We start from the raw sequence: 25857 nt of genomic DNA on the forward strand, positions 1-25857 counted from the left end.
GTGCTGGAAGCTACTCGTAGGTTCTGTAAGACGATTGTGAATGTGTATGGGAAAGAATATTTGCGTGAACCAACGGCTGGTGATATTGAACTGTTGCTCAAGCAAAACAAAGACCGGGGATTTCCTGGGATGCTGGGTAGTCTAGATTGCATGCATTGGAAATGGGATAAATGTCCGTCAGCAGAATCTGGAGCTTACACCGCGTATAAAGGGAGCGAAAGTATCGTGTTGGAGGAAGTGGTGTCGTCTGACCTATGGTTTTGGCATGCTTTTTTTGGTATGCCCGGTTCTAACAACGATATTAATGTTATGAACCGTTCATATGTTTTTCGAAGTCTTGTAACAGGAGAAGCACCGCCGGTGAGCTATGAGGTGAACAGACATTCATATGATATGCCGTATTATCTAGGTGATGGAATATACCCAGAGATTCCTACTATTATTATGGACATTAAACATCCGGTTGGTAGGAAAAAGGAAATATTGTCATCGATGCAAGAGGGTGCAAGAAAAGATGTTGAACGGGGATTTGGTGTACTTCAACAACAATTTGGAATCATCAAACAACCTGCAAGAATGTGGAATCCAGATGTGCTTGCCTATATCATGAAAACTTGTATTATCTTACATAATATGATAGTCGAGGATGAGCGTCTACCCGGTGACTGGCCACATGTTTATGAACAACGTAGCAACGCAGCACCGATTAATATATTAAGAGGCAATAGTGACGAGTTTTCCCAAATTAGAGCTCAGCAACGCCGACGTGCAATGCGTAACAAAGATGCACATATTCTCTTGCGTGATGACTTGATCGAATATATATGGGCAGAATATGGGAATTAAAAATTGTCGTTTGTTGTTTCCTTTCTATTATCTCTTTGTATGTAAACATCCTCAAGTTTTAATTAAGGTCGTATGTTTCAAAAAAGTAGAAATTTAATTCAAATCAACGGAAGTAAATTTAAAATCCAAAAATTACATAATAATAATGCTAATTGTTCAGTTAATAAGAAATTTAAAACATAATAATACTAATAATACTACTAATCACTAAATAGGAGAAATAATTAAGGTTTGAACTATTCCGCCTTTGTGTTAAGATTGGTTTCTTTTATTCCGAACTATGTCCGCCCTGCGAAGTCGGAAGTACTCTTGTTGTACAGGTTCCATTTTTTCAAGATCCATCATAATGATGCGAAATTCTTCGTCTTCAGCTTGCTTGGCTATTTTTGCCGCATGTTCAGCTTGTTTTGCTGCAAACTCTGCTGCTCTTTGTTCCATCTTGAATCTTGATTGTGCTTGGTAATGAGTATTGAAATTTTGTTGTTCTTTAATAATTATTCCCATCAATTCCTCTTGGTGACTGGATTTCTCTCTCCCTGTTTTCTTCAATCTTTTTGCTGCTTTTTTCCCCATCTTACGAAGATATGTGTTCTCTATGTCTCCCCCATCTGTGTCGTTACCGGTCTCTCCTTGAGTTGTTGTTTGCGGTCCTTCATCATCTTCCTCGTTATTCTCATAAGTGTCCAAATCATGCGTCGTATCGAATACAAAAGTCGATCGTCGATTATATTTTATATTTTCTAACACAACTGGGTAGCACTCTTCGTGCTTAAATTTTTTCCCATCGTTGCATTCCTTGAACCTCTTGTTAACTTCTTCAAGATGTTAATGTTTTTAAAAACACTTAAGTACATGGGCGCTTATTAAATATTAGAAAACAATTGTTCGAAAAATCAAGAATGCTTACCTTCTTTTCAGGACCCCATCCAGTATGATATTCACCTTCAACTTCTGCCTCTTTTGCCGAAAATAACGCCACATCTTTACTTATTCCCTGATATCGTTTTTGCCAAGAACTCCAAGACCGCTCTGGATTATTAGGTAAATGAAGTTCAATATCATCCTTGATACGAGTCCACAACGTCGCCTCTGATTGATCAGTTCCAACACTAGAATCTTGAGATATAGATAAATGAATTTTACACATTGTTACATCTTCGATTGTCGTAAAATTTGGACCTCGTGCTACTCTTGGTGCCATTGTAAGCGAATCCGTGAAAATTTTCCAACTGATTTGAAAGCAGAAACAATATTTCTTCTTATTGGTGTGGATAGTTTGAAGTATTTAGTCGTGGGAAAATGTCACAGGATCTCATGTGTATATATAGGTGTTTCTTCCGAAATTTTCAACGTTCCGAAATGTCTTCCAAACTTTCCAACGTTCCAAATTATCCAACGTTCCATTTTCTTCAACGTTCGAATTACCAACGGTATAAAAAAATTTCAAAATCAATTTTGTCTAAGTATTTTATTTTATTTTTTAAACTCAAGCTTGGGGCGTTAACTATATAAACGCCTGGAGTGGGGCGTTAACTATATCAACGCCGGGATGGGGCGTTAACTATATAAACGCCTGGCGTGGGGCGTTAATTATATCAACGCCTGTCTAGGGCGTTAACTATATAAACGCCTGGCGTGGGGCGTTAATTATATCAACGCCTGTCTGGGGCGTTAACTATATAAACGCCTGGCGTGGGGCGTTAACTATATATACGCCTGGCGTGGGGCGTTAAGAATATCAACGCCGGGATGGGGCGTTTGTATAATCTTCGTCTGAATGGGGCGTTAATTTTATGAACGCCAGACGTGGGGCGTAAACTTTAGCAGCGTCCCAACGGGCGAACATTTTATCAACGCCTGAACCGGGCGTAACTTATATACACGCCTCTTTATGGGGCGGTGACTTTACGTACGTTTCACAACAGGCGTAGATTATATACACGCCCGATGCCAAACGGTGATTATACCTCCGCTCCACTATATATAGTTTTGGTCTTGGTCCAGACCAAATATGGTCTGGAGTTTGGTTTTGGTCCAGATTTTAGTCTTTACTCCGTCCCGTTGCGTCTCGTCCCTGGACCATAATTATAGGTTTACTCGTCCACTGCAGTTGCTCTAAGAACCTAGCACCGTGGTGGAGTGTTTTTGGTTTTCAAGTATGAAAGAAGATTTGATCATCTTCTATCGTGATGGCTTTGAAGGGATGTAACGTGGATAGAAAAGTGGTAATAGATGTTGTGAGTGCATTAGATAAATTGCACCATGATTGTGAAGCACCTGTGATGCGTTGCGACCTTATGCCCAACGAGAGATACTGGCACGAAAAATTATAGACTTTGGATTAGCAAGACCGTTGTTGAATGATAGCAAACATGAATTGCAACAAGTGACAAATTAAGTACCTCCGTTGATTTTCATGAAAGTCTTTGTTTTATGTTTTTGTTGTTTTTAGTTGATGATACTGATTATTATGTAATGATAGCAGGGAAGAAATAAAGGAATAGATAGTGTTGACGATATTGATTCTAAAATTAAATTAATCAATTTAATCATATGTTCTTCAATAAAAAACCAAATATCAATTTAATTAAATCTTTTTTGGAAGGAAGAACAAGTAAGATTCTAAAATTTTCATGGCTAATGGTTTGTTAGAGGGACTAAGGTGTAAATGTGATGAAATTTATGGATTTAAGAAATTAGGAAAAAAAGAAGAAAAAATAGTATTTTAAATCTTTCCTTGGGATGTGTGAAAATTTAAGATGTAATATCTAATGGCTAGGAAGCGCACCCTCACAGTAGCTGTCACGAGGATGACTTCGTCACAGCATGATTCTTCTTCTCACTTCGTTTTCCTCTGTTGCTTGAAGTTGAGTAATTTGGTGAGAACTTAAGGCAAGCATGATTTGAGATCCCTAAAGAAAATTGGGTAACACAGGTTTTGGTTTCTCACACAACAGTGTGAAGGTTGATGATTTTATTATGTATACATATTGATTGTTGTTACATAACAAGAGTAAAAATCCTAATACTATAAATATATCAAAGGAATTAAATATAATTACAACATATTCTTAATCACATATAATCTTCTCTGCATGCATTGATCTTATTTCCATATTCTTCTTTGCATGACATCAATCACATATTATCTTGCATGTACTAATCTTCCTTCTATGTTTAGATTGCATGTACTAATCTTCTTTCCATGTTTAGATCATTGAGTAATGGTAGTGATTGATATTATCTTTCTTTCTGTAAATATGTATACGTGAACAAATTTATCAAGGGACTGATAAATCTAATACCCCCCCTCAAGTTGGAGCGGGAGAGCCTGAGTGGAAAACAGGATTTTGGGCAATGTGAATTGCAGCTTGATTATCACAGGAGATGGTGATAGGTAAAGGACAAGGAATATGCAAGTACTTGAAAAGATAACGTAACCATTGAAGCTCAGCCGTAAGATTAGCCATGGCACGATATTCAGCTTCAGCGGAAGAGCGAGCAACAGTGGGTTGTTTCTTTGATTTCCGTGAAATAGGACTAGAACCTATGGAAATAAAATAGCCTGTAGTAGATCGTATAGTAATTGGACATCCTGCCCAATACGAATCAGTGTATCCATGTAATGAGAGTACACTGAAAGAAGAGAGAAAAATACCATGTCCAATTGTACCTTTGAGATAACGAAGGACACGGTGAGCAGCATCAAGATGATTTGTACGTGGATGTTGCATAAATTGACTGAAGTAATTGACCGCGTATGTAATATCAGGACGAGTGACAGTGATATATAAAAGGCGACCAATTAGACGACGAAAAGAGCTTGGATCAGTTAAAGCTTTTCCATCTGTAGGGAGCAATTTAATATGCGTGTCCATGAGAAAAGATGAAACACGAGCTCAAGTGAGACCTGAGTCTTTTAGAATATCTAGGACATATTTTATTTGACAGAGAAAAATACCTTTAGGAGATCGAGAGACTTCAATTCCTAAGAAATATTGTAAGCGACCTAGATCCTCAATGGAAAAATGAGAGGCAAGACGTGATTTAAGAGAACAAATGAAGTTATCATTTGTGCCAGTGATGATGATATCGTCAACATAGACAAGAACGAAAATAGAGGTAGAACCCCGATGATATGTGAAGAGAGAATTATCACATAGAGATTTTGTAAAGCCTTCAGCTAACAAAACCGAAGAAAGTTTGGCAAACCATTTCCTAGAGGCTTGTTTAAGGCCATAGAGAGATTTATTAAGGCGAAAAACTTTAGACTCACCTTTGCGAGCTAAACCAGGAGGTATTTTCATGTAAATTTCTTCATCCAAATCGCCTTGAAGAAATGCATTGTTGACATCCAACTGATGGAGAGACCAACCTTTGATTGCTGCAATTGACAATATAACACGAACAATGACAAGCTTAGCAACAGGTGCAAAAATATCATAATAATCAATACCTTCTTGTTGAGTATAACCCTTTGCAACAAGTCGAGCCTTGTAACGTTCAATGGTGCCATCAGAATTAAATTTGATTTTGAAGACCCACTTTCATCCAATTGCCGTCTTACCAGGTGGTAAATCAACCTCAACCCAAGTATTATTTGCTTGTAAAGCAAGGATTTCTTTGGCCATAGATGCGCACCATTTAGGACATTGAATGTCTTGGGAAAAGGATTTTGGTTCAGCTGTGAGGACAACAACAGCCAAAAAAGCTTTATGAGTTGGATTGAAAGTATCAAATGATAGATAATCAGTCATGGGGTGGACTGATGTAGAGGGACAGCTTGTTGCAGTACAATGATAGTCCTTCAAGTATCCATGCGGATTCCTGGAACGAATTGGCCTAGGATTCACAACTGGTGTTGGCACTACAAAAGAGTTTGAAGTCTCAGAAGGATGATACGAGATTACAGTACGTGAAGAATCAATACATAATGATGATGGTGCATGAGATACCACAACTGGTGTGACAGAAGTGTCTGTTGAACTTTGTTTAGAAAACTCGTCAGAGTTAGGAAAAACATGTGGAGCTAATGATGTAGTGGAGGGGTCCAGAGTGAAAGAACCACGTGGAGTTGGAGATATGGTAGAGGACTCCTGAGTGTGGGAACCAATTGGAGCCGTAGAGATTGGATGAGGTGGAATCCCAGAATGAGAGAAATCCTGAGTTTCAGGATTGGTAGGTCTGGGAACTGACAGACGTGAACTGTCAGGGGAGAATACAGGCGAAGATGGATATGAAAAAATTGGATCGAAATCAATGTACTCATATTGTTGAACAGGTACAGAAAAGGTGGGATTGAGTTTGTTCACAGCATCATGAAAAGGAAAAGTATTCTCATGAAATACAACGTCTCTGGACGTGTATATGGATTTTAATTCTATATCATAAATAGAGTATCCCTTTTGACCATAAGGATAACCAATGAAGATGCCAGGCTTGGCACGTTGATCGAATTTGTGAGAAATTCGAGTGTTTATTTCAAAACAAAGACAACCAATTACACGCAAGGATGAATAATCTGGCTGTTTATGCAGGAGCATTTCATGTGGAGTCTTATGAGACAACACAGGAGTTGGTAACTTGTTGATAATATAAGTAGCAGCAAGTACACATTCACCCCAAAAACGAAGTGGAAGATTAGCCTGAAAACGCAATGCTCTAGCTACATTGAGCAAATGGAGGTGTTTCCTTTCAACAATGCCATTTTGTTGCGGAGTATACACACAATTAGTTTGATGTAAGATTCCTTGTTGGTGAAACCATGATTGTAGTTCATTAGATTTGAATTCGGATCCATTATCAGACCGGAAAGTCTGGAGTTGAGGGATAATCAACGAATTGATACCAGATTAAATGGTAGAGATCTTTCGACCAAACTGTTTGACAAGAAAGTTGAAAAAATAATGAAGATATTTTAAAGTTTCTGACTTGGATTTCATCAAAAATACCCAAGTGAAGCGCGAATAATCATCCACAATTGTCAAAAAATATTTAGCACCAGTCAGAGAGGGAGTTGAGAACGGTCCTCATATGTCAGCATGAATCAATTGGAATGGATGTTTAGACAAAGAAATACTTTTATTAAACTTGAGACGAGTCTGTTTAGCCTGAGGGAACACATCGCAACCATGACTACATGAAGAACTAATGAAAGGGAAATTACGAGATAAAAACTTAAAGCAATCCACACTCGGATGTCCTAGACGACAGTGCCATGTATCAACAGGCTTATTTGCAGCTAATGATAAAGAAAATGGTTGAAAACAAAAGTGATATAGGCCTTCCACATGCTTACTCCATCCAATCACTTTGTTGGTTTGACGATCCTGAAACACACAAGATTCGTGTGAGAACTGAACATAGCAATTAGATGTGCTGGTTAGTTTGCTAACGGAGATTAAGTTGAACTTAAAACTCGGAATACGAAATACATTTAGCAATTGAACATGAGGAGATAAATTCACAGTGCCAATGTGTGTCACAGATGTATGTGTACCATCTGGTAGCTGAACAGTGAGTGGTTTATTAACCACAAGATGAGAAGAAAAAAGAGACAAGAAAGAACAAATATGAAGGGTTTCCCCACTGTCAATAATCCAAATATCATTAGAACAGGAAAGAGACATACCAGCAAAATGAGCATATGGTGCTACATCAGTGCGATCATTATCAGCTTCAAGTAGAGATAACAGGCGTGCATACTGGGCAGCGCTTATAGCTGGTGCAACAGCCGGGGTTTGAGTGATAGTGGGTACCCGTTAAGCTTGGGAAAGTCTTTTGGGTACCCGTTAAGCTTCCAACAGGTCTGCTTAGTGTGACCGTGTTTGTTACAGTGGTCACAGAAGGGCCGCTGTCGTTTGTTGTTTCCAGGATTTTGAAAATTCCTTGACTGACGAGGATCGAAGCTGCGAGAGACATTCAGGGCAACAGAGTCCACAGAAGGAATGGAAGAAGAATTGAGTCCTTGTTGTTCTTCTTCCTGCCTGACATGGTTATATATCTTCGCAGGTGTTGGCATCGGTTCCATAAGAAGTATTTGACTACACAGGGCTGAAAACCTATCATGCAAACCCTGTAAAAACTCCATGGAGCGATCCTGACTGTGATGGCTCATATAGTTCTTACCTGCTCCGCATATACAGGGTTCAATGGGTCGAAAAGCATCTAATTGATCCCAGAGTGATTTGAGCCGGGTATAATACATAGAAACACTCAGATTCTCTTGTTTCAACAAAGCAATAGATTGTTTGATAACATATAACTTTGACGCATTATGATGAGAAAAACGAGATTTGATTTCTAACCATTTTTCATATGCCGAGGGGAAGTTCTGAGTACTTGAACGGATTTCTGGATCCACATGATTAGAGATCCAGCTACATACTAAGTCATCACATCTCGTCCAGTGAGCGAGATCTGATGCATTAGTTGGCTTTTTTTTACCGTTCCATCAATGTATCATAGTTTGCCTTTTGCACTTAGGGCCTTCATTATACCTCGACTCCAGGTGCAGTGGTTTTCACTTGTGAGCAAGGGAGCATAAATGACTGATGTGGGATTATCAGAAGGATGCAAATAATAGGGACTGGTAGGAGATAAACCAGTATCCTTCTCTGGAATGATAGTCGAAGGGGAAGATTGATCGCCTCCGTTAGTCATGATGATGATGTTGTAGGGGAAAAAAAAAATTAACCTAGCTCTAGATTACCATAAAGAAAACTGGGTAACACAGATTTTGGTTTCTCACACAACAGTGTGAAGGTTGATGATTTTATTATGTATATATATTGATTGTTGTTACATGACAAGAGTAAAGATCCTAATATTATAAATATATCAAAGGAATTAAATATAATTACAACAAATTCTTAATCACATATAATCTTCCTTGCATGCATTGATCTTCTTTCCATATTCTTCTTTGCATGACATCAATCACGTATTATCTTGCATGTACTAATTTTCCTTTTATGTTTAGATTGCATGTGCTAATTTTCTTTTCATGTTTAGATCATTGAGTAATGGTAGTGATTGATATTATCTTTCTTTCTGAACAAATTTATCTAACGGACTGATATATCTAATAATCCCAATTACAGATAAATTACTTACTCTTTCTGCAAGGTGAGTCGAGTAAGAATAGATTTTTTAATGTGCAATTTCTCTTCAATCTAGGGTTTTCTGGTTCTCTGATTGGATCCCAACTCTAGGTTTTATTATTTAAATGGTTCAATTCGACGATGAATCTTGTGAATCATTTGATTTAATTTAAAGTTCTTCATGAATGTTTGAAGAAATGCTTGAGAGGTCAAGCGTCTTATTTTGGAGCATAAAATGGCTACATACGGAATTTTCTTCATTTTTCAGTTGAATTTGAGTAGGAAAATTTATTAATTTGCTCTGGTTTGGATTATATAGGAAAAAAGCAGGCACCAGCGAGACTGTATAGCATGTCCCCTGAAGTCAATCAAAGCCTAACATAAAATTGATTTAGAATCATCCCATGGTTGCTTAGGAGATGCTAATATATTGTGGCTGTGGTGATTTTGAAGGAACGGTATGGACCAATAGCAATTTGTTTTGTGGTCCTGGGTACGTGAATCATGAAAATCAACATGGATGGAAGGTTGAATTCTGCGCCAGGGTTCAGGCCATGTCTTACCTGGAAATGGTAATTTTCATCATGTTATTAATGTATCTAAGTATTTTGTCTGCCTTTTATGGTTTGGGTTTTAGTTGTTTGAAATCACTCTGTGATATGAAATCAGATAACTAATGAGGAATGAGGAATGAGAATGATAAGATAGTCGCGTAACATATATGATACATCGTTAGTATCTCAGCTGTTAGAGATACCGATGTTTCCTTATATTGGTGGTAGAGGTAGGAATGTTTGGCGTAAAAATGCTTTTGATTTTATTAGGATGTGTGCTCTTGGAAGTCCGATTGACATATGGGAACTGAATATACAATGAAGTCCGATACATTTAGGCATCCAGAAGATGTACATCGAAATGAGCCTACGAGAGAAGCACTCCTACCATAATTTTAAACTGGTCAGCCACTAGGAAGGTCAGAATCGAAATAGGATGCCCACATAACCCAAATCATTGATAACGCAGAAGACCATATAACAATACCCGCTAATAAATACTGATGATCCATATAAACTATACAAGACGAAAATATGTGGGTGTTATACTGCTACTTCTTACATTAATTCATGTAATGGGGTGACAACATTATTCATCGCAATCTGAAAAAGTCTGGACCAAACTGCGGTCTTCGTTTCTGATTCGATTTGTCATCTTAACCCTTGCTTGGTGATCTGCAGCTCATATTAAGGTTAATTACCTATCACCTTTGTTTTTTCTATGCTTCACATCGGATCTATGCCTCATAATCCTCAATGCAGTATTCGTAAGTCCTATTGCTTATTTTTTCCCCTCTATGTGAAACGTAAATTCGTTATTTTAGTCACTGCATCCAGATCATACATTTCATTTATTCTTTAGCTTCAAGTATTCTTGATTTCTTAGCCTGCTCCTTTTAACATTCATAGCAGTACATTGTACGTTGAGTAAAGTAACGTATCTGTATTCACCTCCAACATAGGATACTTGGTCATAACCACTACTCTGCCTAGAATCCATGCCTAATGTTTCTTTTTTCACTTTGTTTGTGATTCCCTTGCCCACTTAACCGCACAAATCACAGATTAACTCTTGCCTCTACTCGCAGAAATGCATTTCTCAGTTTCATTGGAGATCGCTTCACATCCATATGTCAACCCATTTCCACTCTGTAAGTTTTAATCAGATCTTATACACCTATTTTTTAAATTTAATTAACCTCAAATTTAGTTTGTTTGCTTTGGTTGTTTTCTGATCCGGTTGCATTAATTTTTGGATGTAGGCTCGGGCGGCCATATAACTATCCCTATTTACGGCAAGGGTTGCTATTTGGGTTACAATTTGGTGAATACGTTACTGGGCATTTTTTGGCGTTTTGATATAACATTTCACTTCAGGTATTGCTTCAACTGTCTACAGTCTTATTTTGACTCACCAATTATTCAATGAAACCTCGAGTTCAATAGATTACTCCACTGTAAACCCACATGTTATGAGTTAATTGGGTCTTGGGTAATAAGATGTGTAATCTAGATTTACAGGGTTTGAAGTACGCGCACAAGATTTAGTTTGTTGCCCGGTTGATTCACTTTTTAGCGATTTGTTTATCTTTTTTGCTGACATCAGAATCTATAAAGTCTATTATTTGTTTATCTTATATGTAAGTTATGCAGTATGTTAGTCCACAATAGCCTTCATATCATTTGTTCGTCTATTATAGAAAAGGACCTAATATGTTTGACTTACTCCCTTACTTTGTAACCAGTTTCTAAATGGCGTTCTTAGCAGTTTGTGGGTTTTCATATAAGCAGCAGGATGCAATGCAGTCAAATCAGGAGAAAGAACGGAAACAAAAGCATCAATCAAGTGACAAAGTAAGTGAATGTCTTTTGTTTCCATTTCCTTACTATAGTGCTAATTTCCGGAAGATGCAACGGTTAAAAACTGTTTGTCTTCATAAAAACAACTCTTTTTCTTCATAGAAACAACTTCAAAAGATGTGTATTGTCATCCAATTACGGTTGCTCCGGCATTGATCCCCCATCCTCAGTCATTCGATTCACTTTTTCCCTGATTCCATCTGACTTTGTCATGCAGGAAAAGTAGCGGCCACCAAATTTGTACTTTCAAATTATCCATTCCCTTCCTATTTGGTGGCTTTCTCATCATCCTCAAGAAACTAATTAGTAAGTCCCATTGTCCATTTCCTCCTTGGTATAAAATTATAAATCATAAAATCCTGAATTTACCTACCGCATCCAAGACTCCAAATGATACAATCAAATTATTGTTTTGCTTCCAATATTCCAGCGTACTTAGGCTGCATTCTCTGTACATTTTGAAATTCACCCGCTAACACATGTTACTTGGCCAAACACGACCTTGCTTATACTTTACTTGGTCAAACACACCTAGCAACTTAAGACGCATTTTCTACAAAATTGGCTTTGGTCATTATGTATGTTATGGTTGCATTACCTTGCATATTTGATCCTTTTATGCTGTTTTAATGACTTAAATTTGCTCACGTACCTTCTTTATCACTCATGAAATTATATGGTTTAGAAATGCTACCATCTTTTACGTGTCTTCTTTAGTATTTTTTTGTGCAGTTGGTTTTAGTGAGTTTGAAGTCTAATATATATATATATATTTTTTGTATTGTAGCTTGAAAGTCTATCTTTATTGGTTTAACCGGGTGTTGCTCCGAATTTTTTTGGAGTACTAATGAGTTCTTTGGGTAAGTTAATATGCCGATTGATAACTTTCTATGAGTTGGCATTCTTATTATCTAAGTTGAGTTTGATCCTTGGTCTGGTGTTGTTCCAGATTACTGTGCTTATTTTTCATTTTTCGAAACGTAACACTGCAAAAGATAACCCTTTAGAAAATATATTTGTGTAATTAGGGAAGCAAATCTTGCAGGTTTAGTCTGTGGATTGCCGGATTATTATTTCATCATTGCTACCAGAAATTTTGTTTCTTATTTTTTAACCGAGAGTCTAGAAAACAGTCATCTATATAGAAGATTACATGCTATGGGAGGTCTTATCTGCTAACACAACCGTTTCAACTTAATCCCTTCTAATACATTTTCTCCATTTCGTTTACAAGTATTAATTACTGTATCAGAACTTTTCCTCCCATGCGTATAAAAGCGGGTTACAAAGGTTTAGTACTGATCAGTGTGAAAAGTGGATTCAGCCCAGTAAATACACCGGCAAATAGTCGTGACAGAAACACCGATCATTTAGCGAAGCTTATGATGAGTTAAACCTTTGCTTATTCTTGCAGAATATAGCTTTAGCCGCTTCATTTGAGGCTACGTCGCACCCATGAGTCATAGGTTCTCCTGAATTTAAGTTTTGATAGGACATTTTAGGCCTTCTTTAAAAGTTGGTTTTAGATCCAATTATATTGGTTGGTTTCTCTGCTTTTCTGGTATGATAACTCAAGTTATTTGTTGCAGGGTTCTCGCGGCTTTTAGAGTCTCTCTTCAGTTATGTACAGTATGCCCTTAAATTTTCCTTCAGGTATGACCTCTCTGCTGTCTGTGGCCTTGCTTTTGCTTTTGCTTATATTAGTTAACCTTTTCCCCAAATTTTTATTCCTCGAGGGCAGTGGATTACTCCATAGTAAACCTATATGTTATTACATACTCGGATAACAAGATTTGTAGAGTATTAAATGGGGTGTACTAGATTTAATTTGTTGATGGTTGATTTTTGTAAGTCAACAAATTTTCTTTTTGCGAGTCCTATTGTCCATGCCCTCCTAGGTATTAAACGTAAAATCTTATATATTTTTATTAACCGTATCGATATTAACGTAATATCATCTATTGAAACATTTTTGGCTTCAGATATTCCCGCGTTCTTAGGCGGATGTATCTACGGATACATTTGTAGATGCGTAACGAAAAACATTTGTATACTCTGATACTCACTCCCTAACCAATTGGGACTTGGTTAAAAACATAACTCAACCTATAATTTATGGGTTATAATTGTTGTCTCCCTATTAAATTTCTCTCGCCCTTGCCTACCTCACTGCTCAAATCACAAGTCTATTATTTTTATACCATCTCATGTTACCAGTTACCATGCTTCAATGAGTTACCCTTACATTTCCCTCACAGTTATATTGAATACACTTATAAACTATAACGCAGGTATACAAATATTAATAAACATCTTTTAAATGTACATGTATATATCACTATTTCCCATCATCCACTTTTTGTAAGTTTTTAAATTAATTATGTGGTTTAATATGTACTCTCAGGTTTCACACCAATGACATATGGATTATGCACTGAGATGTTCAATCCTCACAAGAAATCGATATACCTGGAGGAGCTAAGAGATCAATATTTATGTTTAAACTTGGATGTGAATGCACTGAGCTAACTTCAGTGCAGATAGAAATGAAAAAGAAATTTATTTTATTTAAGGAAGTTAAAAGTACCGATAGTATAAAGACTTATTTGCTGCAATAGTCCTACTTACTTTGATTTGGTCCAACCATTTATTGGACCAGCTCAATTCTTACTGGCTCAATGCATTACCCTTTTCTTTTTTTTTTGAAGCATCAATGTAGTGCGATGTTATGCTATATTTAGTTCCCTATTTTTAATGTAATCAGGCCAATCTCCTCTAACTAGATGATTTGATTATCAATGTTTAGAAAGATCGAGATAGATAACTTCTCAAATGACTGTTTTAGTCACTGCGCAAATCACACACATCTATCTATTTAAGGACAATTTTGTTGTTTCCGGGAAAATTTAATCTTCAGTTGTGGGAATGTGGACGGTAAATCCTATTGATGCATATGGAAGAAATTCACAGTTACCCAATTGCATCCGGGGAGAAGTTGATCGGAAATCTACCATTTCCCGAAAATAATCTTCAATATTTACACAAAAAACGTGAGTCCGGTGCCGTAAAGTACATGTCAAAATTTACAATTTTGAGGAAGGTCTAAAAAAAATGTAACATACTAAATAAAATATGTATGGTAAATTATAATATTTGGTGGGATAACATCATGGATACCTATATGATGAGTATTTGGTAAAAATAAAAGGTGGAAATTTCTGAGAAACCCAAATTTAGTTCTCTCTTCCAAAAACCGCCATTAAATTGATATATATGTTTAGCCCAAAATATAAAATCTATGGCTTAGATTAATAGTTTTAAGTGGAATCTGTATTTTCAAGTTTTTAGCAGGACTAAATTAGCCTTATTGTTACAAAAATATTTTGAGAAAATTAAGCTCATAATCGGTCATTTGGCGTTATTTGTGGGCAGTTACTTTCTTTTCTCTTTACTTCTGTGGAGTCAAAATATATATCCAATAATTGACTTAATTATGTAAGGTATAAAATATTTAAGATTCGGTTTGTTTGGATCTTATTAACTTATTTATTTTCTCCCTCTCGAAGATCTTTCTACTAAATTGCTCTCTCGTTTTGTTCTCCACTGATCTAACTAACAATCACCAACTACATTCTCCTCTATAAGTCCGTATGATTATTATAGGACCCATCTGATATTAAGGGCAGCCGGGATAAGGCCAGATTTATCTTTCTTTTTCGTTGATAGTAAGAGCAAATTGGATTGCAGGCATAAAGTTATTATGACGGTAGTAAGTACGTTTTTTTAGCCATGTAGACGCGGGTTCAATTCCCACATACTGCATTTTAGTTTGTGCGCAAAATAGCTGTGGGCGTAGATAATTCACAGGGCTAGGTGGCAAGATCCTAAGCTATGATACACCAAAGAAAAAAGAGCGGCGAAGCACATGATAGAACCGAACGGCGCAAAAAGCGAGGTATCATGTGGGTCGGACGTGATGGCCCAACAATTGTCAGATGTGACGTGACCTTTATCTCCTGACAGGTCGGGCGAACGATTAGAAAATACTCGATCAGACGAAGGAAGATGGTCAAACAAAGGAACAAGAAGAAAGAAGGGCGACATCGTGTTAACCAGACGATCAAGACTCGGCCTCGGGTGAAGAACTATCAAAAACCAAGACTCTATCTTTCAAACCAGAAAGTCGGGCGAGCAGTGCAGGTCCGATAGGGAACAACTAAAATTGATGTAATGTGACCAACATTGTAATTCTGTTGTATGTCGACCTTGGCCTATAAATACAAGGGCTGGTCGAGAGAGAGAGGCAGGTTGAAAGACAGAGAAACAAGACACTACATCTGAGAGTTACACCATTTGAGAAGGAGAGAACACCTTGTAATCAAAGAAAAGAAATAATAACTTTCATCCTTTCACCCCGTGGACGTAGGTAATCATACCGAACCACGTATATCTTTGTGTCTATGTTTGTTGTGCATCTTTACTTAGTTTTAATTCATTTTCTATACCATTGGATGTAGTGTGTGGTTTTATGCCACTACATTCTGGCGTCGACTAAGGGGAACGTCTAAGTTCTCCGGATACCTTGGTTGCGTGTGCCAACAGAGACGATCCAAAAGCTCCTAAGAACACCTTGTGTGTTAGTTGATGCTATGGGATGAACTCTGTTTGGTGAGGTCTGTTTATGTTTGTTTAGTTTTGAAGTTTTTTGATATGGTTGAGTTTTCATTGTTGAAGTCGTGTCGTTAGCAAGTATTTTCAGTTGGGTCAATTCCGAACAGTCGAGTTGATAGGGAATCCTTCAAGAGCTCCCAAATAACATTGTTAGCTTTTGGTCGAGGCCAGAAATGATCTTGATAACAGATCGACTAGCCATGCTCGGAGGCGAGTCTGTTTTCATGTTTCAATCTTCATTTTCGTATTAGTTTTCGCACTTATCTCCGTATTTCAATCTTAGTTTTCGTCATACGAGTTCAACAACGGAATACCTCTAAAACTCCCAAATAACATCTTCGATGTGTGGTTGAGGTTGCTTGAGGTTCCATGTTGGCTTGTGAAAATGCCAAAACAATAGCACCGCGAGATTATCAGTCGCCGGCGAAAGAACCCAAGGAATTCAGAGAAGACATCCCTTTGTAGTTCCAAGGAAGGTCATAAGTTTTTATCCAAATTTTAATGTGGTGTGCTGACCTCATAAAAAGTACGAATTTGGATCTTTTACTCGCAAAGAACTAGGAGTTAATGATTTGGAGTCTAGGGAATGTAGGACAAATTGTAGTTAATGCAGAGTCGTGGTACTGAAAGCGACGTCGTGCAACCTTGAAAGCTAACATGATACCCGTCTAAAAGAAACACTTAGAGTCAAAACAACGCAGACTGGCGAGGTCAGCATGATAGAGTAGAGGGAATCGTACTTTTGAAACTTAGTTTTGGTGTCAGTCACCTTTTTCCTTTAAAACCGTACGTACTAGAGAAACTTTTCAAAAACAGGTCAAAGTAAGGTGTTGTTTGTTTCTGCTGACGTAGGTAGGAAGAACTCTCGTACTTACAACATACTGTGTATGATGGCTAGCACATCAGGGATGGGGAGAACTCTGAGGAACCGCACGATTACCGGCAGTAGCATGCAAGGAGGAGTAACGGGGCCGAGGCAGGGAAGTGATGGGCATCCACCACCTGAGGAATCACGAGCGGCTGTAAGGGGTATGCCGACTGTGGATGAGGAAATCGATCTGGGACGAGACGATGACCCCTCGCCTCTGGAGCGAATCGTCTCAACTCAGAGGAGGGATGATCAAATAGATGGACTCACTGCATCAGACACAGAAGATGACGAGGAGGCGCTAATCCTGCATGCCCAGAGACGAAACACCAGGCGACAAGTTTAGTATCAAGAAGCACTCGGACGAGAGCAAGAACGACTTAGGCGAGTACAGTTAGGACGAGAAACAACTATCGGAGTCGATCCAGCGGCATTGACCCAGATACCCCCTATAGTACCACCTCCCCTACCAATGATGACGGAGCCACCCCCTGCTCATTTAGGCCATCCAAATGGTCACTCTATCCATGAGAGTACGGATCCAACGCTACTCACAATTATAGAAAGTCAAAGAAGGCAAGATGCGGCTTTAAGGGATCTTCAGCAGAGGAACCTAGCTTTAGAGTTTGAGAACTATCAGCTACGGAACTTGAGGTCGAGGTCGAGAGGGTCTTCCAACCGAGGGACATCGGGTCACCAAGGCCGAGCCGGGCGAGTACCACCAACGACATGACCGAGAAATTCCGGCCGATCAGGACAACCCCCGACACCACCTATCCGAGGGTACGGTCCACCCGAGGATTCATCAACAGAAGACGAAGGGCGCGAGAGGAATCATCAACAGAAAGACACAAGGGCCGACAATGCAACCGAAGCCAAGCTAAGGAAGTTAGAAGAAAAAATAAGGAAGTTGTCAGGAAGAGGCGAAGAAGATAAGCTATCCGAGGTCATAAGCGACACCGAGAGGACCCCTTTCACCCAAGAACTAGAACTAAGGGCCTTTCCACCCAAGTGCACGCTCCCCACATTTTCATCTAGGTTCGACGGTACGGAACATTTGAAGATGTACATTATGTCCCTAATCCAATGGAAGAACCATGAGGTGGTAATGTGTAAATTCTTCCCGGCAAGCCTGGAGAGCGAGGCAAGGAAGTGGTTCTACAACCTCCAACCAGGAACAGTCGACAGTTATGAGACTCTAGTCGAAGCCTTCCTCGAAACTTACATGCACAACATCAGACCTCGTCCCAGGGTTAACGGGTTATTTACCTTAGCCCGACGGTTTAGAGAACCACTCGGGTCGTTGTCTGATCGATGGACAAATTTGTGCACAGAAATTGGGAAAGTACCAGTCGACCAGCAAATATTCGGGTTCGAAAACACATTAGGGAGGTCGGACCCCATCTGGATAGCCATGTTTACTGAAAAACCACAGACATTGAAAGAAATGAGGAAAATGCAAGAGAATTTCATCGCCCTAGAAGAAATTCAGGAGGAATCAAGGGATAGGGGAGTGCAAGAGGCTAACGTAGCACCCAAGTCGACATAGGACGACGTTCAAAGACGGCCCGAGAAGAGACCGAGCCCACATACACGAGAAAATGGGAAGAAGGAATGGGTAGCCAAAGGAAAGAGGCCGAGGCACGAGGCGAGAACATACACCTCTTTGAATGCTCCACTAGAAGAAATCTTCAAAGAGGTCGAAAAAAGGAATGACATCATATACCTAGCATTAAGAGGGATACAGTTCGAGGAGACCAAGGATCACCCGGAATATTGCCATTATCATCAATATCGAGGCCACTCTACAAATAACTGCCAAGAAGTAAAAGACATCGTGCAACATCTTATTCGAGACGGTTACCTGAGACAGTTCGTCTGACACCCATCCCAGACGACCGCAACGCCCGATGCACCCGTCCACCAGGTCAGAATCGACAGATCCACGCAGTTTATCAACACGATTTCGCATTCGGCCACTCAAGCGTACAATCTGAATCCTGGAATCATGTCTAGAATCCACAAGAGGGATCATAATGGGAAGGAAATTTTCAGTGTAGCAAAAGCTTTGCCGATGGAACCCTGGATGCTGCGACCCATCTTTTTCTCGGATCAGGATGTCCCGATGAACGGCCAAGCTCACAGTAATCCCTTGGTTATCACCCTGCTGATTGAGGAATGGGGGGTAAGAAGGATACTAGTGGATAGTTGATGAGTGCCAAATAATGTATATATTTATCCCTTTTTGTTGGCATTTAACTCATCTTTTGTGCATTAATTATACATTTTATCCCATATTCTGTATTTTCATTGTTTTCAAGAATAAATATTTTTCTTACTTAATTTTGCATTTTTAGGTAATAAATAAAGTCTGGATGAATTGCGAAGCGGAATAGAGCAGAAAAGTAGTGAAAAGCCGGGAGGAATCACGCAAGGAAGCCGCGAAGAATGGTGCGCACAAGACCAAAAAGCTAGGAATGGGCTCAAGAAGGAAGAATTGTTCTTAAAGAAGATATGGGCTTGGCATACCCAAGGCCCAAAACCCTTACCCAAACCCATTTTCTATATCCAAGCCCGTCTCGGATTTCAGCCGTCAGATCGAAGCATTTCAGCATCCTACGGTCGCTCCATCATCGCACATCAAACTCCGAAGCCCCCGCTTTACATCGCAACTCCCATCTCCATCTTGGATCGTCCGTTTTGCTACATCCCTTCATCCGACGGTCGCTCCACGCTTACCTCCGTATCGCCATTGGATCCACCTACCATCTTCCCATCCATCGGTCCAGCTTCTCGAAACATCAAAATCCTCTACACCTGCTCAACACCCTAGTACCTAATACCTATACCCATCGCCAAACACACCCTTCCTCAAACCCCATTGACACCATCTTCCCCCCCCCCTCTCTGCAACAGTACCACCAGCTTCTCCCCAAATCACTCCACCATCTTCTCCCCAAATCACTCTACCACCACCACACCTAAACCCATCATTACCATCACGTCCTATCTCTTTATCAACCACTGATTTCTCCAATTTCTCATCTTTCTTCTCACTGAAACCCTAGGTGAGAAATTGGGGATATAAGTGATGTTAAAGCAACAATTGGAGCATGAGATGAACGAGGAGAAGTAATTGGAGAGTGGGTCGACGAGATGGAGTGAGTATCTCAACACATTAGGTAAATCAATTTCACCTAATTTTCTGTTTTTGGGAAAAAGGGGTTGGAACCCTAATTCTGATAGGGGGAGTATAAATTTGTAATGTTTGGTGTGGGGGGGGATGCTCTCGGGACTAGCCAGTAGAAACTTGAAACAAAATTTATGCAATTCAAAATTTCAGTCTTCTTATGCAGTTACAGTTGATTGTTGTGTGTATGTTATGTTTGAATTATTTTGCATGATGAATGCTTGTGTTTGTAACATGTTGAGTATGAGCTAATTAGCAACAAGCTAAGGCTGTGATGAAGCCTTGGTGCACTGTCAAGTGGTAAATTGCTAGGATAGGATGCCATATGCTTGTTTATCTTGTGCATTGGGAAGAAAGCAGTGCTATGATTGCTTGTGATTGATTGTGCTGTCAAAAGACAGTCAATACTAGGGGTATTTCTGTTAGCAAGCTGTTTTTCTTTCCTTTCTATTGTATGCATTGGACTCAACTCAACCTAGGAATATGCTATCTGATTAGGACACCAGGTGGAATCTAAGCCTTAGCTTAGCCACAATTCCTTTTCTTTTTTCAGTCACTCAAGTTCAGTTCTGTGTGCTTTCAGTTCAGTTTATTTTCTTGCCTTTTTTTTCTTGCATTTTGAAGCCTTTTGTGCACTGAAGTCAGTGCACAAACTCACCTCTTCCCTTGGCTTCCAAGCCTTGGTTCTTAGCTGCTTTACCTTGCTATTTTCTTAGTTGTTTTCTTTGCTTTACCTTGCAGCCTTGGTTCATGCCATCTGCCTTCTTTGTTTCACTGCCACTATAACATTGTGAAATTGTATCTTGTTCTACATCATTTGCTAGCTTAGGAAAACTTCTTGTATGCTCCCACTCCCTGTGGACTTTCCCCTGCTTTCCTTCTATTCTATAAACTTGACCTTGTATACTTGCAAGCTTCTGTGTGTCTTTGCCTGTCACACCAAGTTTTTGGCGCCGCTGCCGGGGAGTGGTGTTGCCACTGCTGAGTTCCATTAGCATCTCTGCCTTGCAATCATTGCAGGCCTGCTTCACTATCATTGCAACCCTCTGCTTGCAATCATTGCAGCAGATCATTGCACACTTGCCTGACTATCTTTGCAGGGTTGGCCTGACTATCTTGGCTGACTATCTTTGCACTCTGTGATCATTGCAGGTACCACCTTGGCTGTGCTGCTGCTGCTGGTGCCTTCTCTGCCAAGCTGTGCTGTGCTGTTGCTGCTGCCAAGCCAAAGCCTGCTGCTGCCAACTGGGCTGCCAACTGAAGCTGTCAACTGGGCTCGCCTATTTCTTTGCTACCGGGCTTGTGCAACCTTTGCTGCTGGGCTCTGTTCCAACCTTTGTTGCTGGGCTTGAACCAACTGAGCTGGGCTTCGCTGCAGACTCTGCTGGGCCTGTGTTGCTGAGTCACTTCAATTGCTGCTGGGCTTGAGCGTGAGCTGCTTAGGACGATCCTAAAGCCCAACTGGGTTGTGCAACTAAAAGGGGACTAAAAGCCTATTTTTGGGCTTCCCTCCAAAAACCAAGTAAGCCTAACCCATGAGTTAACCCACTTGGGCCTCATTTAAATTCAAATTCGGGCTTGTAATAATTAATTTAATTATTTATTTGGGGATTGTAATAATTTTTATTTATTTTCTTTTTCTTTTTTTTTTATATTTGGGACTGTAATTATTTTTTTGTTTTTTTTTATTTTTTTTTTATTTTTCTTTTTTCTTTTATGGGCTTGTCTTAGTTATTATTATTGTTTTTATTTTCTTTTATGAGTTATGCTAATTTATGCTAGGTTTAGTTCAAAAAATTTTCCAAAGCCCAACTTTAAACCAAAAACCAAAATCCCTTGTTAGTCCAACACCCATTCAAAACCAAATCTTCATAACCCTTGTGGGCCAAATTGTTTCCGATTGCTCTGTCTGACCAACATGTTAGTTAAGGTACCTACTAGGACATGATTGTGACCTACAGAGACCAGACAAACAGACTTGTTAGAATTAACCCAGACGAACCTATCGAAATTCTAAGTTCTGAGGGAGACAGTCCAGATCAACCAGAAACAATGGGAGAACCCCGTACCCTCAAGGATTATATGTACCCAACTAGAGCCAGTCAACCTTCTTGTATTGTGCTACCCGAGGATAATGGCCATTATGAGCTGAAATCAAGCACAATACAGATGCTTCCTATTTTTAGAGGTGTTGAGAATGAAAACCCGTACCACCACGTGAGATAATTCGAGGAAATTTGTGGAACTCTGCGTTTCACTCAAATGTCCGACGAAACCCTAAAGTTAAGGCTTTTTCCTTTCTCCCTGAAAGATAAGGCAAAGGCCTGGCTCTATGCTTTACAGCCTCAATCCATCACGACATGGGATGACCTCATAAAGGAGTTTTTCAAAAAGTTTTTCCCGAACCACAAGACTGCGACAATTCGTCAAAGTCTGAATAGCTTTGTGCAATTAGAGGGTGATACCTTAGCTAGATACCTGGAGAGATTCAATGAATTATTGCTCCAATGTCCCCATCATGGTTTTGAAAAATGGAGACTTGTGCAAATTTTGTATGAAGGTCTAGGTGTGTCCACCCGAACAACGGTTGAGTCGATGTGTAATGGTCTGTTCGTAGACAAAACTGCTGATGCTTCTTGGGACTTCTTGATTGAAGTAGCTGAAAAGACGCAACAGTGGGAATCCATCCGTGAACCCAGAAAGACTACATCCGAAGCAAAGGCTTTTAGGATTGAAGCGGATTTCGAGGGAAGAGCAAACATGGCATCAATAGTTAGGAGATTAGAAGAGTTAGAACTACATAAAAATTCAAAACCTTCCACCACTACTCTCCGAGAACATGTCGCTTCGTCTGTTTGTGCTGCTTGTAACGACCCCAACCATCAATTCCAAAATTGTCCCGATTTGCTTGCAGTCCAGGAATCTAGGCTTGAACAGGCACATGCCATGTTTCAAAAACCAGAGCATAACCCTTATTCACAGACCTACAATCCAGGATGGAGAAACCACCCTAACTTTTCATGGTCAACAGGACCCACTCAGGGAGGACCATCTCAACCCAATCAGAGCTATCAAAACAATCAGGGATATCAGAACAATCAAGGTTATCAACACCCGAGAAACCCTCAACAACAATCAAACTCTCAACAACAATCATATCCTCAACACAATACCGACAAGAGATTATCCACCCTAGAGGAAATGTTCCAGAGTTTGATGCAAAGTCAGAAAAATCTAGATCAAAAGATGGATCAAATGTGTGAGAGAGAAAAGGGTAAACTTCCGAGCCAACCCCAACAAAATCCAAAGAGGATATTTCAAACAGGCACAACATCCTGCACTGAAACCTCACCCGATCAAATCCATGCCATTACCACCCTCCGAAGTGGTAAAGTCATCGAGAACAACGTGGGCGAACCTAATGAATCTGATACAAATTCCACGCTGTCTCCACAACCCCAGAAAACCAAAGAACCTGAGCAAGTTGGAAAATCTGACAATTCTACTGATGTGAATGTCCCTTTGCCAACTCATTCTCCTGTTGCCCCATTTCCTCAAAGATTGATCTATCAACAGAAAAGTACCCATTACAATGAGATGTTAGATCTGTTCAAGAGAGTCAACATCAACATTCCTTTTCTTGAAGCAATCAAGCAAATCCCTGCTTATGCCAAATTCCTCAAAGACTTGTGTACTCAAAAGCGCAAGCTCAATGTGCAAAAACGTGCTTTCTTAGCTGAGCAGGTGAGTTCCATCATTCTGAACAAAACTCCACCCAAATTTAGGGATCCAGGATGTCCAACAATTTCTTGCACTATAGGAGAACACACGGTCAATAAAGCGTTATTAGACCTAGGTGCAAGTGTTAACCTACTGCCATATTCTGTTTATGAGCAGTTAGGTCTTGGGGAGTTGAAACCAACATCTATCACTCTACAGCTGGCAGACCGATCTGTCAAGATTCCTCGTGGAGTGGTCGAAGACGTTTTGATCAAGGTTGACAAATTCTATTTTCCCGTAGACTTCATTGTCTTAGACACTCAACCTGTACAAAACCCAGACTGTCACATTCCTGTCATCTTAGGACGTCCTTTCTTGGCTACGTCCAACGCGATCATTAATTGTCGTAATGGAGTGTTGAAACTGTCTTTTGGCAACATGACAGTAGAATTGAATGTGTTCGATATTAGTCAACAACCTGTGAATCTTGATGATGATGATGTGCATGAAGTTAATATGATTGAAGGATTAATGCAAGATTCATTGACTAACATTCTATCCGTCGACCCCTTTCAAGCATGTATGGAGAACTTTAACCCAGATTCTTATGATGATGCATACTGTAGTGACGTCCTATCTCTGCTCGAATCTGTACCTCAAATGGACATCACTGAAAGGAAATATGAAGTGGAACCACCCTTACTCTCTGATTCCAAGCTTATTCCATCCATTGTTGAGCCACCCAAGCTTGAATTGAAAACATTGCCTAGTACGTTGAAGTACGCATTCCTAGGTTCTTCTGATACTTTACCCGTCATTATTTCATCATGTTTAGACACGGAACAGGAAAGTAAGCTTTTAGAAGTACTTAAGGAACACAAAGAGGCCTTAGGATGGACCATCTCAGATCTCAAAGGAATTAGTCCCACCATTTGCATGCACCACATTAACCTTGAAGAGAATGCCAAACCATCTAGGGAAATGCAAAGGAGACTTAATCCTAACATGAGAGATGTAGTCAAAGGAGAGATCCTGAAACTACTTGATGCGGGTATCATATACCCAATTCCCGATAGCAAATGGGTTAGTCCCATTCAAGTTGTGCCTAAGAAGTCAGGCATTACTGTAGTTCAGAACGACAAGAATGAATTAGTCCCTACTCGTACAACCACAGGATGGCGAGTATGCATCGACTACAGGAAGTTGAACACAGTAACAAGGAAGGATCACTTCCCGCTCCCTTTCATTGACCAAATGCTAGAACGTGTGTCTGGACACAGTCACTACTGTTTTCTAGATGGCTTTTCCGGTTATAACCAAATTCACATTGCCCCAGAAGATAAGGAAAAAACTACATTCACGTGTCCATTTGGGACGTTTGCTTATAGACGTATGCCCTTCGGGTTGTGTAATGCACCTGCTACTTTTCAGCGTTGCATGATGAGCATTTTTTCTGACATGATAGATAGTTTTCTCGAGATCTTTATGGATGATTTCTCTGTTTTTGGTTCCTCGTTTGACGAATGTTTGAAGCATCTTTCCCTCGTGATATCCAGATGTAAAGAAAAGAACCTTGTTCTAAATTGGGAAAAATGCCATTTTATGGTGAATTCAGGAATAGTTCTAGGACACATCATCTCAGAAAAAGGAATTGAAGTGGATAAAGCTAAAGTTGACCTCATTCAACATCTACCACAACCTTGCTCTGTGAAGGAGATCAGATCATTTCTAGGTCATGCTGGTTTTTACCGGCGATTCATCAAAGATTTCAGCAAAATCTCCAGACCTCTGTGCAGTCTTCTCTCAAAAGATGTTGCCTTCAATTTCGATGCTGCTTGTGTGAAGGCATGGGAGGAATTAAAAACCCTTCTCACCACCGCTCCTATAGTCCGACCACCCGATTGGGAACTACCGTTTGAACTCATGTGTGATGCCTCTGATTATGCTGTTGGTGCTGTTTTAGGACAGCGAGTTGATAGACTACCATATGTGATATACTATGCTAGCAAAACCCTTAATGATGCCAAACTCAATTATTCAACTACC

At 39.6% G+C, this 25857-nt stretch overlaps 1 protein-coding gene across 7 annotated transcripts; it reads left to right on the forward strand.

The window, feature by feature from the left end:
* The first annotated feature begins 8742 nt into the window (after positions 1–8742).
* Positions 8743–14031, forward strand: LOC113319718. Of its 7 annotated transcripts, none has more exons than XR_003345769.1 (9): positions 8743–9520; positions 10184–10269; positions 10591–10653; positions 10765–10879; positions 11248–11356; positions 11580–11668; positions 12150–12222; positions 12952–13015; positions 13767–14031. XR_003345769.1 is itself a non-coding variant. In XM_026567961.1 (9 exons), exons 3-9 carry the CDS (start codon positions 10224–10226, stop codon positions 13798–13800), a joined length of 474 nt encoding a protein of 157 aa, XP_026423746.1. In that variant the 5' UTR covers positions 8743–8973; positions 9402–9520; positions 10184–10223; the 3' UTR covers positions 13801–14031. The 7 variants fall into 7 exon arrangements, 2 of the variants coding, with proteins under 2 accessions (XP_026423746.1, XP_026423747.1); XR_003345770.1 differs by having other exon boundaries at positions 11271–11356; XM_026567961.1 differs by lacking the exon at positions 12150–12222 and having other exon boundaries at positions 8743–8973; positions 9402–9520; positions 11294–11356.
* The last annotated feature ends 11826 nt before the right edge of the window (positions 14032–25857 follow it).

The sequence above is a fragment of the Papaver somniferum genome, chromosome 10 (assembly GCF_003573695.1).
Source record: "Papaver somniferum cultivar HN1 chromosome 10, ASM357369v1, whole genome shotgun sequence".
Classification (NCBI taxonomy): Eukaryota; Viridiplantae; Streptophyta; class Magnoliopsida; order Ranunculales; family Papaveraceae; genus Papaver; species Papaver somniferum.

Coding starts and splice junctions, on each gene's coding strand:
- LOC113319718 (XM_026567961.1), top strand. CDS start 10,224: ATGCTTCACATCGGATCTATGCCTCATAATCCTCAATGCAGTATTC. Junction 10,654..10,764: donor TGTCAACCCATTTCCACTCT/GTAAGTTTTAAT, acceptor TTTTGGATGTAG/GCTCGGGCGGCCATATAACT. Junction 10,880..11,293: donor GATATAACATTTCACTTCAG/GTATTGCTTCAA, acceptor TCATATAAGCAG/CAGGATGCAATGCAGTCAAA.